Below are 19,017 nucleotides of genomic sequence, written 5' to 3'. Positions count from 1 at the left end.
ATGAGGAAGATTTTAGTGAGAAATTCCTTTTTAAACCAATGAAGCCAAATGTGCAAGTGTACAAAAAAGTCTATTTGGCAAAAGGCAGAAAAGGAAGGCACCAAATCACACAAAGAGACATAAAATGAAGAAGTACCTTAGAACACTGTTCTTCAAACTTGGGTCCCCAGATGTTGTTGGACTACAACTCCCATCGTCCCCAATGGTCAGGAATGATGAGAGTTGTAATCCATTAACATCTGGGAACCCAAGGTTGAAGAACACCGCCTTAGAAGTCCTTAGAAGAAAGACACAGTGTGAGAGCGGGTCCATGTGGATGGAGTGGTCCTTCAGACAACTTGGCCCCAAGCCCAATGCCTGTACTGATTTAAATACACCAACTTCATTTTACAAATCTATGTCACATGCTAGTTAAGGAGATCTCCTATCTCAATCTGTAGACGTTTTAGTTCCTTTTATCTAGGGTGTACAAACTGAGTAACAGCTGCTCCATCATTTATTTGTAAAGCGAGCCGATTTCATTTTGCTGCCATTCTGTTTCCGGCTAATACATTGCTATCCATCTTGCTATTTGCAGTGTTGCCATTATATGTATTTGTTGTTGTCCTTTAGTTGTCTGTGCCACCATCTTACACAATATTTACAAATCAGTTGCCTTCCCTGTGTATTCCCTTTCAAAGTTTAATGAATTTCCTGAGGGGTAAAAACAACAAAGAGCCTTGTGACACCTTAAGGACAAAATTAATGAAATGGTTAATGGCTCTTCACAAAGCCATCTATGGCTGCAAGTCTAACCACATCTACTCAGAAGTAAATTCCATTGTATTCAGTGAAGCTTACTCCTAGGTAAATGAGGTGAGGATTGCAGTCACTCTCACAACTTTGATTGCACAGTTCAGTATAAATTTGCCATCTGATCTCATTTCTCTCACTCAGGCATCAGAGAGGCCAGTTTAATTGTAAGTCAAGAAATATTAGGGTAACCTGGGGCCAGTCACTCTCTTTCAGCGTATTCTACTTCCAAGGGTTGCTGTAATGATAAAGTGGGGCAGGGAGGTTGGGATAAACAATGTAATTAAAAAAAGTGAAGTGAGATGGGTGGGAGGAAGATTTACAAGACAAGCCAAAAGAGAGGGAAAAAAAGATGAGAAAGGAAGGAAAATGTGTGATTCTTCAAGTGCTCATGAACATTTTATGCAGAGATCTTTAAACATCTCATACAATCTGGCTGTGTGTTTGAACCACCATGGCCACATATGAGAATGCCAGTTCACATTTGAATACCAAAGGACTACTTTGATTAATTTCATGTGTCATCAGCTGAGGAGAAATTATATCCCACCTGACCAACTAACTTGGTTTGTATATAACCATGTTTCGTTGTTTCTCTTTCACACAGAAAGCCATATCCTGGAGGATGTAAACAAGTGCATCATTGCACTAAGAGAACAGGATGCTGATGGTTTAGATCGTGTAGCTGGTGCCATTCGAGGGCGTGCGGCAAGAGTGGCACACATTGTTTCTGGTGAGATGGACAATTATGAGGCTGGGGCCTACACTGAAGGAGTGATGAGACATGTGCAGTATCTTACAAATGCTGGTATGTGTCCATTCTATCTTGGGTTTTAATCTGCATTGAGTTTTTGTGAAGAAAGCATCTACAATTGAAGTTCTGGTCATTAATTTGAGGATAAGAGCCCAAAGATCTTAAACCACTGCCAGAGCTCTTTTGGATGACATCTAGATTTTCACTACCTGCTGAGGCTTGTTCCTCATTGTATAGACCTAACTGAAAAGTATCTGTGTTACATTTTAAATCCAGTAATGATTTCAATGCTTAGCCCATTATTTGGCCCACCAGTTTAACAAGTATATTTGGAGAACAGTGCTATTGCCTGCTGCTTCCTCTGTATAGTGAAGTCCCAGGCTAAGTCACTTAGGGTAGACACTATGCTTTGCTACTGCTGCCTCAGTGTAGCGAAGCACATACTCATGTTGCCAGAGTGCATGAGAGCTATGTCATGAGTCACTCGGTGCCTCCAGGTGCAGACCTGGGATGGCAGGCTCTGGAGGCAGATGAAGAGGCAGATGTGGAGGAATGGGGAGAGGAGGCTGAGACTGCAGAGCAAAGGCTGTCTGAGGAAAGTCCTCCCCTATCAGACGTTAATGCTGGAGCAGGAGTCCCAGCTGCTCCTTCTCTTCCTGTGGCGGAGGGAGTGCTGTCAGAGGCTGGGGAGAGCTTGGAGCCACAGCCAGGGGTGGGTGGGCTGAACAGGTTTCAGAGGAGGAAGTGGGCTCTCTAACACTGGAGGCATTCAAGAGGCAGCTGGACAGGCACCTGTCAGGTATTCTTTAATTTGGATTCCTGCATTGAGCAGGGGGTTGGACTCAGTGGCCTTAGAGGCCTCATCCAACTCTGCAATTCTATGAATGTGGCATTGTCTCCCAGGGCCAGGCAACACCTTTGCTGGTGGGAGCAGACACACCTGCCCTGACAGAGCACATACCTGCAGGCTAGACACTCTCACAAGGCTAATTCTTATGAGTAAGGCATGTGCCCTGCCTTGGCTATAAAGCTTGCTGGATGGGTGTAAGAACTTATTGGGACAACTTTGCTGGTCTTATACGGTTTTGAACTTCATGCCCTGATCTTGGACGCCGGACTTGTGGCATTGCTCCCAACTTGGTTAACTGCTCCATCCTGTTTGAAGGAGTTCTGGGACTGAGAATTTTTTGCTTGCTGTGGCACTTGTATCAAACTCTGCTTCAGTAAAGGTCTTTACCTTATTCACAAGTGCCTCTGCTGTCATGCCTTGGATGAGAGCCAGGACACTATGAAACATAGTGGCTAACGGTGGGTATTCCCCATTACTTACTACCAGCTCCTTTAAACTGGTAATGCCAAGGATCGAATCTGGGACTTTCCTGTAAACAAAATGTCATGTCATTTACCATTGAGCTAGGGTCCTTCCTCCAAAAGCTAGGAATGGTTTTTTTCATTTAAATGCAACGTTCTGGTGTCAGAGATAGGGATGGTTCATAAATTGATTCAGTTCACATTTAAAGGTGAAATTCACACTTTCTGAAACAATATGTGAACCAAAGCACAGCCATCCTTCTAAATTCTCACTTCCCTGTTCTGCATTGCAATTCTCTAGCCAAGTAATGTGTACAAAAATGCATGTACTTTATAGTGTACATATAAATTCATATATTAGTGCAAATAACATACAAATATATATATTAGGGAAAATTGCTTTGCAAAACTGTGTATGTATCAGAAAAAGTACATGCAAAATGTGTATATTATGAGAATTTGCATAAAAATATGTATGTTAGATTAAATTTGCACTATAATGCTGATGAATTTTCATGTAGACTTTTTTCAGAAAAATTGCAAACTGATGTTGAAATGTAGAGAACAGAACTGACGATTGGAAAGATGAGAAAGTGAGAGAGACCAAAATTGATGTGTTCAACTATTCCTAGTCAAAGCAAGGTGACATAGTGTTTGTGGTTTGGACAACCAGTGGGCCCCCTCCTTTTCCCCACACTAATGATGTGATGCATGAGTCAGTCTGAACAGACACTCAAACAATTTATGTTCCTTGGGATCATTGAACTTTATCCACAGGTGCAGGCATGGAGTGTGGGCTCATGCACTGGTAAACCTGTGGGAGAGAGGAGAAGGGAGTGTGTTGTTCCTCTACCATGTGAGGAAGTATCTGAACTTGGCTAAATCCCATGTTTATCATCAATTTTTTTCTGAACAATGACATTATAACTAAGAGTTCAACAATGAAAAGATAGAATTGTGGTCTCAAACTTGTCAAAAGAATCTGATAGGACAAAGTTCAGAAAAGCCAGTTGCTAGTGAAGATGAATAGATCAGTCTCTTTCAGATCCGTGTTCATTCATAAGTCTTTTCCATCCTATTTCCATGCCAATCTGCATGAAATGTTTTATTTAAATATGTATTATATCACAAAATACCATTCCTAAATGTGTTTTATTTTAAAATAATATTTTGCTTGAAGGAATACATCGTACAATTTGGAGAAGTGCAAATTCCAAACCATCATTAGATTCTAATCCCCACATTAGTTTGGGAGGTGTGGATCAGGTCAGTTTATATCTGAATTAGCAAAAAAACAAATTCCTCAAGCATCCGGAGTTGCTTCTTTTTCTCCGTCCTCTTCTCTCTCTGTTCTTCTCTGACACTCCTCGGGAAGGAGTAGGTGAAATCTTGTGGCACAACACTTTCCTCATTATCTCTTGAATGCAACAACTGGAAATGAGAATAAAACTCAGTTTTTGTGTAGATCTTCAGCCCTTCCACACTGCAACATGGTTCAAATTCACTATGAATTGGCACTGGCTGCTGTTCCATTGCACATCTGTGACAGTAATGTACCTATGTTGAAATCTATGTGTAGGAAAAGGCAGCAGCAAATAAAAGTTTTTAGGTTGTAAAAAGTTTGGCATGTCTCACTAGTGTATTACGCAGTGGGTTTTGAACATTTGAATACAGTATCCTTAAATTATTCAATAGCCTGCATAGATTTTTCACATTCCACAGTGTTAAATTGAAAATACTTCCCATGCCATCCTGAAGCTTCCCATAAGCTCATTTCAAAACAAAACCTTACAAAACTTATAGTTCTGAACTCAGAAATGCTTGCTTAACAACCCTCTCAATTTTCATGCCATTACACAAAACAGTCGGAAAGAATAGAGAGTTCAAAATCTAAAGAGAGGGAGAAAAAAACCCAGACCCCTTTTGGACTTTTTTCTCTCAGAGTTCTCATAATCTGTTGAAATTCATTAGCCATGTTCACAGAGTACCTGTAATCCTGTTACTGACATTGCCCCATACTCGGACCTTCATCTTCTGCAGTTTAAAAGTTAAAAAAATGCCTGGCTGATTTTTAATTAATTTAAGAAATTTTGGCTGGAACCCTATGATAGTGTCGGGCATGCTCAGTAAGAACCAACTGTCAGTGTTCAAAAGCCAGACTCACAGCTGCTGGACTTACCAAATCAGGGGACCATACCCACACCAGACTTTGATTTCACGTGACACAGTCATGGCTTCCTTCAGAGAATACTGGGAAGTGTAGTTAATGAAGGGTGCTGAGAGGAAACTCCTATTCCCCTGACAGAGCTCCAGTGGCCAGAGTGGTTTAACAGTTAGCTGCTCTGATTGAAGCTCTGTGAGGGGAACAGGACATCTCCTAGCAACTCTCAGCACCCTTCACTAACTACATTTCCCAGGATTCTTTGAGAGAAGCCATGACTGTTCAAAGTGAAATAAAGGCCTGGTGTGGATGTGGCCAGGGACAGCTTTGGTTTAAATTTGGGTGGGAGGACCATGTGTGCCTGCTGTAGAATAAAAAGGAGGGGAAACACTGTAAAGCAATGATACTATTCACAATGTTTTCCTTTTGGAAAGGAAAGGGGCTTCCCCTCTGCCCAGTGCCCACCCACCCTATCTCCTTCCTTCCCCCTCCTCCTACCCTCCCTGCTCCTCCCCCAGGTCAGTGTTGGACTACAACCTGGAAGACCAGGGTTCGAATCCCCACACAGCCATGAAGCTGACTGGGTGGCCTTGGGCCAGTCACTGCCTCTCAGCCTCAGAGGAAGGCAATGGTAAAACCACCTCAGAATACCATTTACCATGAAAACCCTATTCATAGTCGGCATCAACTTGAAGGCAGTCCATTTCCATTTTCAAACATGATTGCACAGAAATAAATCCCACTGAACACAAAAAGTATGCAACTGATCAAACCCACTCTCCCTTCTCCTCCCTCCTATCCTCTCCCTCTTGCCCCTTGCCTCACCTTCCTCTGCCCCTCCCTTCCCATCTCCTTCCGATACCCTTCTTCCCCTTCCCCCTCCTCCCTCTCTCCTTCCTTTCTCTCCATGGTCAGTTTTACCTATCTTAAGCATGATTGCACGGGAGTAAATACCATTGAACTCTATAAGCATGCAAATGATCAAACCTGCTCTCCCCTGCCCCTTCCTTTGCCCCTCTCCCTCCAATCCCCTCCTTCCCTTCCCCCTCCTTCTGCTCCCCTCTCCCCTCCCTTTGTCCTTCCCTCTCCTCTCCCCTCCCCCTGCTCATCCATCATGGTCAGTTTTACCTGTCCTAACTATGATTACATAGGAGTAAATCCCATTGAACTCAATAAACATGCAAATGATCAAACCTGTCCTTGTCTCCTCCCCCTCCTGCCTTCTCCCCTCCCTGTCTCCTGTAATCAGTTTCACCTATCCTAAGCATGACTGCAGAGGAGAAAATCCCACTGAACTCAGTAAGCATGCAAATGATCAATCCATTCTCAGCAAGCTTGTACAGGATTCCATTTCTTATCTCCTGGTTTAAAAAGCAAAGAAATTGTTACCAAATTCTTCCAAGCTACACAGCAAGTGGATTGGACTGTAAAAGACCAACCCAAATGGTGTTTGCATTTTGACCAATTTGTAGGGCAGTCCAATATCTCAGAGAGGAGTTCAGATCTCCTGCTCCCCTGGTGCATTCACTATAGCTGCCCAATTTCCCTGCTTTTTAAAGTTTGATAGAAATATCTGTGGGCTATAGGTACATTCTTAAACCGCAAGGTTTTTTGCCTGTTAGTGAATCTAACATTCATAAGAAGAAACATTAATGTAAATGGTTCATGATGTTTGGACCATATGTAGTAAATAAACATGAAAAGCTAAGAGATACTGCCCACCCTCAGAAAAACATACGTGCTGAAAGCAAAATACAGCTATCTGAAAAGAACTAGGCCAGCAAGCTAGTTTTCCCATGCAGAAACCAACCAAATATTTAGTAGTAGTAGTAGTGGAGGCGGGGGGGGGGGAAGAGGCATCACAGCAGATTCAATCCCTCTGCTGATCAGTGTGGGTGATGCTTCACAAATGTGGAGCATCAGCAGCACGCTGAAGAATCGACCCCTTTGCCAAACAGCTGCTGAGAGGAGGGGATGATTCTGCATGGGTGATGCTCAGGAAGTGACTTTTCTTTAAGAAAGCCACTTACAGATCATCACTCACACCCTGCAGAATTACCCCTCAGTAGAGAAATCCGTGTGTGTGTGTGGGGGAGGCGTTAGACAGGCAGGAAGCTGGGCCTACCTTCTCCTGGAAGACACAGCCGAGATATGTCTTGGCCTTTTCATGAGGCTTTCCCACCCTTACTGGCTCTTCTTCTTGATCCCCCCCCCCAGTAGCCACAGAGTGCTTTGGGTTATCTAACCCGACTGAGTCCCTCTGGATAGGCCCAATTTGGCTCACGCTTTGCATAAATCTTTAATTTTTATCTGAACTCGCTTAGTCAAAACTATAGTGATAGATCTATTCACAGTTTAATGAGACAGCAAATGTAACACATTTAGAAGGCAAGTTTTTGATTCTGCGTAGCAAAGATTCCCTAACCAGGGCATATATGTGAACTCTTTGACCATTCTCAGTATTCCACTACATGGCATTTGTAATGCCTGGCAGTGCCAATTATTTCATACTGATTCACAGATTTTCTAGAGAGCAGCAATAACATGGAAAAAGAAGAGCATTCTTCAACTATGGTATCTGAAAATGTAACATGATGTGCTGTTTGAAGGCCATTATAAAATTTTACTGCCTGTCAGAAAATACAGCAGTTAAAGATTAGTGAACAATTTATGATAGGATCACCTCTCTGTTTATACAATAAAGTAGTCTGCAATTATTTGAAATGTTGCCTGCAGTTTTTAAGGTTATATTAGTAGATTATGATGACTTAGGGTATGGGTGTACACATGGACCACTTGAACATCAGCTCCATGTTAAGTAGGTATGGGCTGAGAAGGTAATTCCATTCCATTTCAGTCTTGCTGGTGCTGAATCATAGATCTGTTCTGTCCATATTTAAATGTTATGCATTTTGAACACACCGTCTCACTGGGAGTTGTGTGCCAATCTGCAACCAAGTTTGACAGCATGGGATCGGATTGGTCCACTGCAAAAGATGGACCACATGAATGCCTTCCCTTCCTAATGTTGATGCACTGCTGTCTGCCCTGCAGTATAGAGGCATGCCTGCATGTCAATGTGCACTAAATTTCTGGAGTTTGCTCTGCAGCTTGGCATGGTTGCTGTGACTGCAGAAATAGGTTATGTTACATCTGACAAAATGTTGGATCTGGATTCTTGCAGGCCACATTATCATTGATTTCAAAGGCATACAAGCAACTCCTGAACCTTCTTCCTGCTGCTTCAGAGGAAGCGGGGTGGAAACTGTGCAGACACAGTCTTCATGAGGATGTTCTTCACTTGTTTTTAGATTTTGATCAGCTTCTTTAGGATCTTGATGTGTGCTGAAAGGAGTGGAACTTGGAAAGTAATGACGCAAAGAAAATTCTCATATTTTGACAAAGGGCTTGTTCATATATGCATGTACATCATTTCCCTTTCCTTCTGTACATACTTGACTTGATTTCACTACATGTGATGACTGGCGTTTAATTACTCCATTCAAAAGCCTTGTGCCTGAGGTGATGCAAGCTGATATGAAAGTTCTCCCTGTGGAGTTTGATCTGTGGTTGCACATACACACATGTAAGCCATCAGCTGATGTTGTTGATATCATGAACATTCACATGTGTACCAGCTTTAAGAAGCTAATTCTTGTTCATTTATGGATTCTTATCTAATAGTAATTGATTATAAAAAGTGATAAGGCTTTCTTATCATAGTTCATATTACTATCTACTGGTTTGATGTCAGTGTTATGCTGTGCTATACTTGAAGGTTCAAATTGAGTATCATTAGACATAAAAACATGCCAATTAACTTAGAGCAAACTTCATGCTTACATTGGTAGGGTCAACATCCGAGCCAAAGGGGAATGCTTACTATAATAGTCCTTGAATTGCAAATCATCCATAAACATTGATTTGAAGAGTCACAAATTTGCTGTAAAATATAGCTCCCCATTAAAGTTGAAGAAAGGTTCAACTGAATGACTGTGAATTAGAAGATCAGAGGTTTTATCTACAGAGCTGAGTGGTGATTTAATAGCTTTATAGACAAGTCCTGTATTTATTTGTCTCTTAATCCTTCTGAATTAAGAGAGGAAAATGTTTTCTGTATTTTCAGTTTCTGGATTTGACAGTCATACTGCCCAATCCTATGCATGTTTACTCAGAAGTAAGGGCCTCTGTGATCAGTGGACTTTAACTTTCAAGTCAATGTAAATAGGATTACAGCCTGTTGATGCCCTAATGATACATCAAACTAAATGGGGCTCACTTCTGAGTAGGTATGTATAGGATTGTATTGTAAAGAGCCTAATGATGAAAATAAATGAAGTTCAATTACTTGCCTTAATAAAGCATGCCTACCTTTTTAAAGAAGTATTTTACTGAGTATATAGTCATATAACTTTTTAATATTCAAAGTGCATTCCATGGCATCCATGCTCAACGTGTGTTGCATGTACTATGAGCGCATACGTAGGCAAACTTCAGAATTCTATAGAACACTTCTTCACAGTCCGCTGTTTGTTTTTCAGTGTACCATGCATTACATTACATACCTCTTTTTCCTGGTTGCTTACTGTTGAAAACACTTTGTCTATCACTGATGTAGGATGCAGCATCTATGTCCTGCATCAGTAATGGACAAAAGTATTTTCATAAAGCAAACATACTCTTATATGAGGAAGTCTTTAGTCAAGCTAAGAGGTGACTTGGTCCTTGATTTAAAAGGTATTGTTGCATGCACCCCATTCTCTGAGCAGTGAAAGGTGACTGGAGACTGTGGTATCTTTATGATATATGGTTTTATTTACACACATATATAAAACCTGAACATAAGATGGAAGGGGCTCACAACATTAACACTCCAGCAGATCTGGTTTCTCCATTAGATTTCTAGAGGATCCCAAAGCCATGGGTTAGGGTTCAGCACAGAGCAGTCAAGCCTCTCTGTGTCTTTCCAGCTCCAGCTCTGCTTCAGACTAAAACACACAGGCTACTTCTTGCCCCAGGAGCGGGTGGAGTCTACCCTTCTGGGAAGAGCATCATTGGTCCTTTATTCCTGTAGCGACACATCTGCTCTTGACCAAGTCTTCAGACATGTAGATGAAAAACTTGGCCAGACCCATTAGCTTAACAAAGAAACTGGCTTGACCAGTTCAGCAAATTCCTTTACTAAAAACTCCATCTCTTTAGACACAGAATTACAGGCTTGCAGGGTACCCACAGATATCATCCATACCAAGCCCCCAATCCTGTAAGAGTATAAAACTTGTATCACACAAATATTTTTGTCATTAATTTAGGGCATATTTATATTGCAAAATTATTATGGATTCTCCAAAAATTCTCAGGAATTGTTTTTGGAAGTTTGGCGAAATCTCCCACTATCCCACATACAGTAGCTGTACTTTTCTGTGTCTGATGCATACAGATGTGCCTATGTATCAGGGACAGCCCATTTTCTGATCCCGATTCCTGGTAAACTACTGTCTTTAGTTTGTCCTTATTTTTCCTTTTGTGGTGATGGCTTTTTCGGCAGTTGAATTTCGATGTCATGCAAGTGTAGCAAACAATTATTTAAGTTGTTGTTGTTGTTGTTATTTGATTTCTATCCCACCCTTCCTCCCAGCAGAGGCCCAGGGTGGCAAACAAAAGCACTAAAAACATTAAAACATCATAAAAACAAACTTTAAAACATATTAAAACAAAACATATTCAAAAATGTTACTTTAAAAAAGCCATCAAAACATATTCTAAAATTAAAAACATTTTAAAAAAGAAAGTTTAAGAACATATTAAAAAACAATTCCAACACAGATGCAGACTGGGATAGGTCTCAACTTAAAAGGCTTGTTGAAAGAGGAAAGTCTTCAATAGGCACTGAAAAGATAACAGAGATGGCGCCTGTCTAATATTTAAGGGGAGGGAATTCCACAGGGTAGGTGCTGCCACACTAAAGGTCCATTTCATATGTTGTGCAGAACAGACTTCCTGATAAGATGGCATCTGCAGGAGGCCCTCATCTGCAGAGTGCAGTGATCGATTGGGTATATAAGGGATAAGACGGTCTTTCAGGTATCCTGGTCCCAAGCTATATAGGGCTTTGTACACCAAAATGAGAACCTTGAACTTGGCCCGGTAGCAAATGGGCAGCCAGTGCAATTCTTTCAGCAGCGGGGTGACATGTTGGTGATACCCTGCCCCAGTGAGCAGTCTCACAGCTGTATTTTGCACCAGCTGCAACTTCTGGACCAACCTCAAGGGCAGCCCCACATAGAGCACATTACAGTAATCCAGCCTGGAGGTTACCAGTGCGTGGACAACAGTGGTCAGGCTATCCAGGTCCAGAAACGGCTGCAGCTGTCTTACCAGTCGAAGCTGGTAAAAGGCACTCCTAGCCACTGAGGTCACCTATGGATCCAGGAGCACCCCCAGACTACGAACCTGCTCTTTCAGAGGGAGTACAACCCCATCCAAAGCAGGCAACTGACCAATTATCCGAACTCAGGAACCACCAACCCACAGTGCCTCCATCTTGTTAGGATTCAGCCTCAGTTTATTGGCCCTCATCCAGCCCACCACCGAGTCCAGGCAGTGGTCCAGGTCTTGCACAGCCTCTCCTGATTCAGATGTTACACAGAAATAGAGCTGGTTATCATCAGCATACTGATGACACCTTGCCCCAAATCTCCCAATGGCTTCATATAGATGTTAAACAGCATGGGGGACAAGATGGTACCCTGTGGCAGCCCACAGCAGAACTGCCAGGGGGCCGAAAGACATTAACCAATACTATTATCTGAAAACGACCTTGGAGATAGGATCGGAATGGAACCACTGTAAAACAGTGCCTTCAATACCCATCTCACCAAGTCAGCCCAGAAGGATACCATGGTCAATGGTCAATAACCGAGACCTGGTGGAATGGAGAAAACCAGTGGGATATGGTTATTCCTGGATATAAACTATATCGGAAGGACAGGGAAGGACGTATTGGTGGCGGAGTCGCTCTATACGTGAAAGAAGGCATTGAATCCAGCAAGCTTGAAACCCCAAAAGAGGCAGACTCCTCCACAGAATCGTTGTGGGTGGTGATACCGTGCCCCAGGAGGGACTTAATACTGGGAACGATCTATCGTCCCCCTGATCAAAATGCTCAGGGAGACCTGGAGATGAGATATGAAATTGAGGAAGCATCCAAACTAGGAAATGTGGTAGTAATGGGTGACTTCAACTACCCAGACATAGACTGGCTGCATATGTGTTCCAGTCATGACAAAGAAGCAAAGTTTCTAGATATTCTAAATGACTATTCCGTAGATCAGTTGGTCATGGAACCGACCAGAGGGACGGCAACCCTGGACTTAATCCTCAGTGGGGACCGGGACCTGGTGCGAGATGTAAGTGTTGTTGAACCGATTGGGAGCAGTGACCACAGTGCTATTAAATTAAACATACATGTAACTGGCCAATTGCCAAGAAAATCCAACACGCTCACATTTGACTTCAAAAGAGGAAACTTCACAAAAATGAGGGGATTCGTAAAAAGAAAGCTGAAAAACAAAGTCCAGAGGGTCACATCACTCGAAAATGCTTGGAAGTTGTTTAAAAACACTATATTAGAAGCTCAACTGGAGTGCATACCGCAGATCAGAAAAGGTACCGCCAGGGCCAAGAAGATGCCAGCATGGTTAACGAGCAAAGTCAAGGAAGCTCTTAGAGGCAAAAAGTCTTCCTTCAGAAAATGGAAGTCTTGTCCAAATGAAGAAAATAAAAAAGAACACAAACTCTGGCAAAAGAAATGCAAGAAGACAATAAGGGATGCTAAAAAAGAATTTGAGGAGCACATTGCTAAGAACATAAAAACCAACAACAAAAAATTCTATAAATACATTCAAAGCAGGAGACCATCTAGGGAGACAATTGGACCCTTGGATGATAAAGGAGTCAAAGGTGTACTAAAGAACGATAAGGAGATTGCCGAGAAGCTAAATGAATTCTTTGCATCTGTCTTCACAGTGGAAGATATAGGGCAGATCCCTGAACCTGAACTAACATTTGCAGGAAGGGATTCTGAGGAACTAAGACAAATAGTGGTAACGAGAGAGGAAGTTCTAAGCTTAATGGACAATATAAAAACTGACAAATCACCGGGCCCGGATGGCATCCACCCGAGAGTTCTCAAAGAACTCAAAGGTGAAATTGCTGATCTGCTAACCAAAATATGTAACTTGTCCCTCGGGTCCTCCTCCGTGCCTGAGGACTGGAAAGTGGCAAAAGTAACGCCAATCTTCAAAAAGGGATCCAGAGGGGATCCCAGAAATTACAGGCCAGTTAGCTTAACTTCTGTCCCTGGAAAACTGGTAGAAAGTATGATTAAAGCTAGATTAACTAAGCACATAGAAGAACAAGCCTTGCTGAAGCAGAGCCAGCATGGCTTCTGCAAGGGAAAGTCCTGTCTCAGTAACCTATTAGAATTCTTTGAGAGTGTCAACAAGCATATAGATAGAGGTAATCCAGTGGACATAGTGTACTTAGACTTTCAAAAAGCGTTTGACAAGGTACCTCACCAAAGGCTTCTGAGGAAGCTTAGCAGTCATGGAATAAGAGGAGAGGTCCTCTTGTGGATAAGGAATTGGTTAAGAAGCAGAAAGCAGAGAGTAGGAATAAACGGACAGTTCTCCCAATGGAGGGCTGTAGAAAGTGGAGTCCCTCAAGGATCGGTATTGGGACCTGTACTTTTCAACTTGTTCATTAATGACCTAGAATTAGGAGTGAGCAGTGAAGTGGCCAAGTTTGCCGACGACACTAAATTGTTCAGGGTTGTTAAAACAAAAAGGGATTGCGAAGAGCTCCAAAAATATCTCTCCAAACTGAGTGAATGGGCGGAAAAATGGCAAATGCAATTCAATATAAACAAGTGTAAAATTATGCATATTGGAGCAAAAAATCTTAATTTCACATATACGCTCATGGGGTCTGAACTGGCGGTGACTGACCAGGAGAGAGACCTCGGGGTTGTGGTGGACAGCATGATGAAAATGTCGACCCAGTGTGCGGCAGCTGTGAAAAAGGCAAATTCCATGCTAGCGATAATTAGGAAAGGTATTGAAAATAAAACAGCCGATATCATAATGCCGTTGTATAAATCTATGGTGCGGCTGCATTTGGAATACTGTGTACAGTTCTGGTCGCCTCATCTCAGAAAGGATATTATAGAGTTGGAAAAGGTTCAGAAGAGGGCAACCAGAATGATCAAGGGGATGGAGCGACTCCGTTACGAGGAAAGGTTGCAGCATTTGGGGCTTTTTAGTTTAGAGAAAAGGCGGGTCAGAGGAGACATGATAGAAGTGTATAAAATTATGCATGGCATTGAGAAAGTGGATAGAGAAAAGTTCTTCTCCCTCTCTCATAATATTAGAACTCGTGGACATTCAAAGAAGCTGAATGTTGGAAGATTCAGGACAGACAAAAGGAAGTACTTCTTTACTCAGCGCATAGTTAAACTATGGAATTTGCTCCCACAAGATGCAGTAATGGCCACCAGCTTGGATGGCTTTAAAAGAAGATTAGACAAATTCATGGAGGACAGGGCTATCAATGGCTACTAGCCATGATGGCTGTGCTGTGCCACCCTAGTCAGAGGCAGCATGCTTCTGAAAACCAGTTGCCGGAAGCCTCAGGAGGGGAGAGTGTTCTTGCACTCGGGTCCTGCTTGCGGGCTTCCCCCAGGCACCTGGTTGGCCACTGTGAGAAGAGGATGCTGGACTAGATGGGCCACTGGCCTGATCCAGCAGGCTCTTCTTATGTTCTAATGGTATCAAAAGCCGCTGAGAGATCAGGTAAGAATAACAGGTCACACTCCCCCTGTCCTTCTCCCGATAAAGGTCATCTATCAGGGCAACCATGGCCAATTCAGTCCCATAACCAGGCCTGAACCCAGACTGGGATGGGTCAAGATAATCTATTTCATCCAAGAGTACTTGCAATTGCTGCACCACAACCCTCTCAATCACCGTTCCTAAAAAGGGGGTATTTGCAACCGGTTGGTAGTTGTCACAAACCAATGCGGCCAGGGTGGGCTTTTTCAGGAGTGGTCGGATCACCTCCTCTTTGAAGGTGGCTGGAAGCATTTCTTCCTGCAGTGATGTGTTGACCACACTCTGGATCCAATCGGTAAAACCCCCTCGGCAATCTTTAATAAGGCAAGAAGGGCAAGGGTTGAGAGGACACGTTGCTGGCCACATCAACGCAAGCACCTTGTCTACATCATCAGGCTGCATCAACTGAAACTGTTCCCAAGAAGTTGCAGCAGACGTTGCACTGGACACCTCATTGGGGACTACAGTAGATGTGGATGGGGCATCAAGACTGCTACGGAGGCGAACAACTTTACCCTCAAAGTGCCTTGCAAACTGTTCACAGTGGGCCTCCGAAGGGTCTAAGACTCCATTTCCTGGAGTTGATGTCAACAGACCCCTGACAATATGGAAAAGCTTCACTGGATGGCTACTTGAGGATGAGATGGAGGCCTAGTCCCGATTATGATGTTTTACTCATGCCCAAACAGCACGTCTTTCACCACTTGCACTCTAGCCATCGGCCAGCCTGTTTCGTTGCCCTTAGCTCACTGGTGTACCAAGGTGCAAACTGGGCTCCACAATGCTGGAGATGGAACTTGGGGGCAACCGTGTCAAGAACCAAACATGCCTCGCTGTTCGACAGCATGACAAGGTCTTCAACAGGGTCACCTGCTCTATCTCCTGGGAACTCCCCCAGGGCATTCAGGAATCCTGTGGATTCAATTTGTCTCTGGGGGCGGACCATGTTAATCTGTCCACCCCTCCTGCTGGGAAGGATCAGAGCCATACAACTAAACTTCACCAGGAAGTGATCTGACCATGACAATGAGTGACATTCACCCCCCTATCTCCAGACCACCCCTTCCTCCATCTGGAGCAAAAACGAAGTTTAGGGTGTGCCGTGCCTTATGTGTCAGGCCAGTGACAACTTGAGACAGCCCCATGGTCATCATGGAGGCCATGAAGTCCCTAGTTGGAACACTAGAGGCAGCCTCCGCATGTACATTGAAATCACCCAGGACTATCATTCTGGGCTCCTCCAACACCACAGCCGAGACAGCCTCCACCAGCTCGGTCAGAGAAGGTGCTGGGCAGCAGGATGGATGGCACACCAGCAGCAACCCTAGTTTACTGTCTCCTCGGCCCAACACCAGGTGCAGGCCCTCACAACCAGCTCCAAGACAGAGTGGTTTCCTGGTGACAGAGATGGAAGTTCTGTAGACCACAGCAACTCCTCCCCCCTGTCCCTGCAGCTTGTGCTGGTGTTGCACCAAGTATCCAGGTGGGCAAAGCTGGGTCAGATCAACTCCTCCTCGCTCAACCACCCATGTCTCGGTAATGCACACCAAATTGGCACCTTCATCCACAATCAAATCATGGATGAGAGTGGTCTTATTGTGTACAGATCTGGCCGATCATTGCATTTTTAGTGCTGGTGGTGTACGTTGGAGGCACTTGTGGGATTTTCTGCCCCTGGTAGCAAACTGACCAGGTGTCATGACCCATGAATCTAGCACTAATTTGGACACAAAATTGGAGGCTGCAAGGGCATCCGATGGTTAGCTGGGTCATGTACAGTGTTCAGAACTGACTGCAAAACATAGGGAGACTAGTGCTCCTGAGGTTGTTGGACAGGAGCTATCAGAGGAACCTCCTAGATCACCAGGGTCGATAGGGCCAGAGCCTGAACCCTCACGGGCAACTTCTCAGTGTGAAGAACTAGATGCCTCCCACCCCACATCACCAGTTCAGTGATGCAAGAAGTGCACCAGGGGGGAGGCTGTTGAACAAAGGAGGAGTGTCTGTTTTCAGGCCAGAGGGTGGGCCCTTTAAGACTGAAATTCTCAACAGTGGTGTGGAGCCTGGAGGAAGTAACCTGGAGTCAGGGTTTAAAAAGTTTCAATCTTCTTCCAACCTTTGTTGGGGCAAGGTGCTCACTCAGAGCTATCCATGGTCCAGCAACCCTCAACCTGTTAAGCTTTGCCTCCAGTCTTGTCTCTTTCTCCATGGGAACTGGCATTGGATCAAAACAAGACACCTTAGGTCTTATGCACCTTGAATTGGGCTGGAGGTGCTACTTCACCTGAGGCAGCAAACTCTTCTGTGTGAGCTTTCATGTTTGTGAGCTACTGGAAATCCAGTGGTTGTGGTCTAGGGATGGCCTTACATTCTTTGGTACCCTTGCTAGGTAAAACATTACATACGCACAAATTGAGTGGTAGGAGATTACCAAAGTAGAGCAGGTAAAGAGAGAGTTTTCTGCTTTTGGAATGATTATGTTGCCTTTATACATGGGTGGGTTCTCCAAAGTGTGCACTGGATTAAGTTGGAAATTATTTATTTTCTTTTATTTATTACATTTATATGCTACCTTTCCTCCAAGGAGCTCAAAGTGGTGCACATGGTTTTCCCCTCTCTATGTCATTCTCACAACAACCCTGTGAAGTACATTAGGCTGAGAGTCAGAGACTGGCCCAAAGTCACCAAGTGAGCTTCATGGCTTGAGTGGGTATGTGAACCCTGGTCTCCCAGGTAATTATTTTGAGCCAATATGAGGTCTCATAAAAAATCCTCTGCCCACCCATCTCATCAAATCCTCCCCTTCTACATAAGGCGTGAGGGAGAATAGAGAGATGGCAGTAGCAAATTTTGGGGGGAAGACGACATCCCCCTGCAGTGTACCTATGAGGCATGGGTTCCCTGCCATCAGAACGTGCCCCTTCAACCCCTTTCTGTACTGCTGCATTAGGTACTATAAGGATGTAAAAACCTTTCATTGTTCATGTAATCATATCTGCATAGTGGGCCCAAATATGAAACCAAATACAGCCCCTACCTGGGAACTCCAGTACACCAGGAGTTTATATGCTAACTGCACAGAGCAGTAGGCACTGTTATTTTGAAATTTTAAGGTTTGCCAGTAGCTTGAATGATTGGGAACATCTAGTGTAGAACATTTACAGCCCTCTGTGGAATGTGTCACCAATAATTAATGTTAATGGAAAACATTTCCCAGATAATTTCATGGTCTCTCTCATGTTTTATTATTAGTTTTCTGTACAGGCTTTAATTTTCACATTTCTTTACCAGCTCATTCACTCACGAGAATCTGTCATTAATTTCACAGTCTACCTAACAGTTTTCCATATATCCAAAATGTTGGATCTGGGTCAATATTTCATGGTTGAATCTTTTTCTTTGAAATTACATTTGTCCCCCTTTTCCTTGTCTATGTTTTTTTTTTTTTTTAAAAACCCAACAAGCTCAGTGTTGTTCTTTTTTCCCTTTTTGTCAGCCTCAATTGGTGTTGATTTAGTGCTTAATTTTCTTCAGCTGCTGCAAGAAAGATAATAGCTTCATTCAGATGTAGTGCTAAACAATAGTTTAGGACTGTACGGATGAGCGTGGGCAAGCCCTGGGCTCATGTGCTTCCCCTTTCCTCCTCTCCCCTAGCACAGCTATGAGGAAGAAATCAGAAACATTTGATTCTGTTTTAACTACCATTTGTCATTATGCCCAAATTGGGAATTGCAGCTAATTTTGAGTCATGAACAAGCCAGTACCAATAAACCATGATTTGAAGTAGGGATGGGGGAGGAATCTGCCAAACCTGGATCCCACTGTGGACTAACCTGATTTGATCCAGGCTGATCATGACCTGGATCAGATTATGAGCCCACTTCAAAATCCACAGTGCTGCTGATTCCTTTATAAAGCAGTGCAAGGATTGCAAACTGCCTCCATTCCTCCATTTTTTTTCTTTTAAATGTTTAAAAATTGAGCATCCAGCTGCCTGCAGCCTGGAGCAACTAATGTGTCGGGCGTCTTGCCACAATGTGCTTTGAATGCAAATACAACAAGTCACCCTGGGACTGATGGAACTTGGTGTGTTCCATTATATTCTAGCA

The 19,017-nt window shown here is 43.4% G+C and overlaps 1 protein-coding gene across 6 annotated transcripts in view; it reads left to right on the top strand.

Annotated features, from left to right (window-relative positions):
* Window positions 1-19,017, top strand: part of CTNNA3 (catenin alpha 3) — a 1,138,512-nt gene that overhangs the window by 824,238 nt on the left and 295,257 nt on the right. For all 6 annotated transcript variants that reach the window (XM_061635143.1, XM_061635147.1, XM_061635148.1 and 3 more), the window contains one exon: window positions 1,400-1,600. In XM_061635143.1, coding sequence (XP_061491127.1) covers window positions 1,400-1,600 — 201 coding nt within the window. The remainder of the gene's footprint in view (window positions 1-1,399; window positions 1,601-19,017) is intronic.

The sequence above is a fragment of the Rhineura floridana genome, chromosome 7 (genome assembly GCF_030035675.1).
Source record: "Rhineura floridana isolate rRhiFlo1 chromosome 7, rRhiFlo1.hap2, whole genome shotgun sequence".
NCBI classification, from domain to species: Eukaryota; Metazoa; Chordata; class Lepidosauria; order Squamata; family Rhineuridae; genus Rhineura; species Rhineura floridana.
The sequence above is the reverse complement of the archived record's forward strand: the minus strand, read 5'-3'. Positions and strand labels throughout refer to the sequence as shown.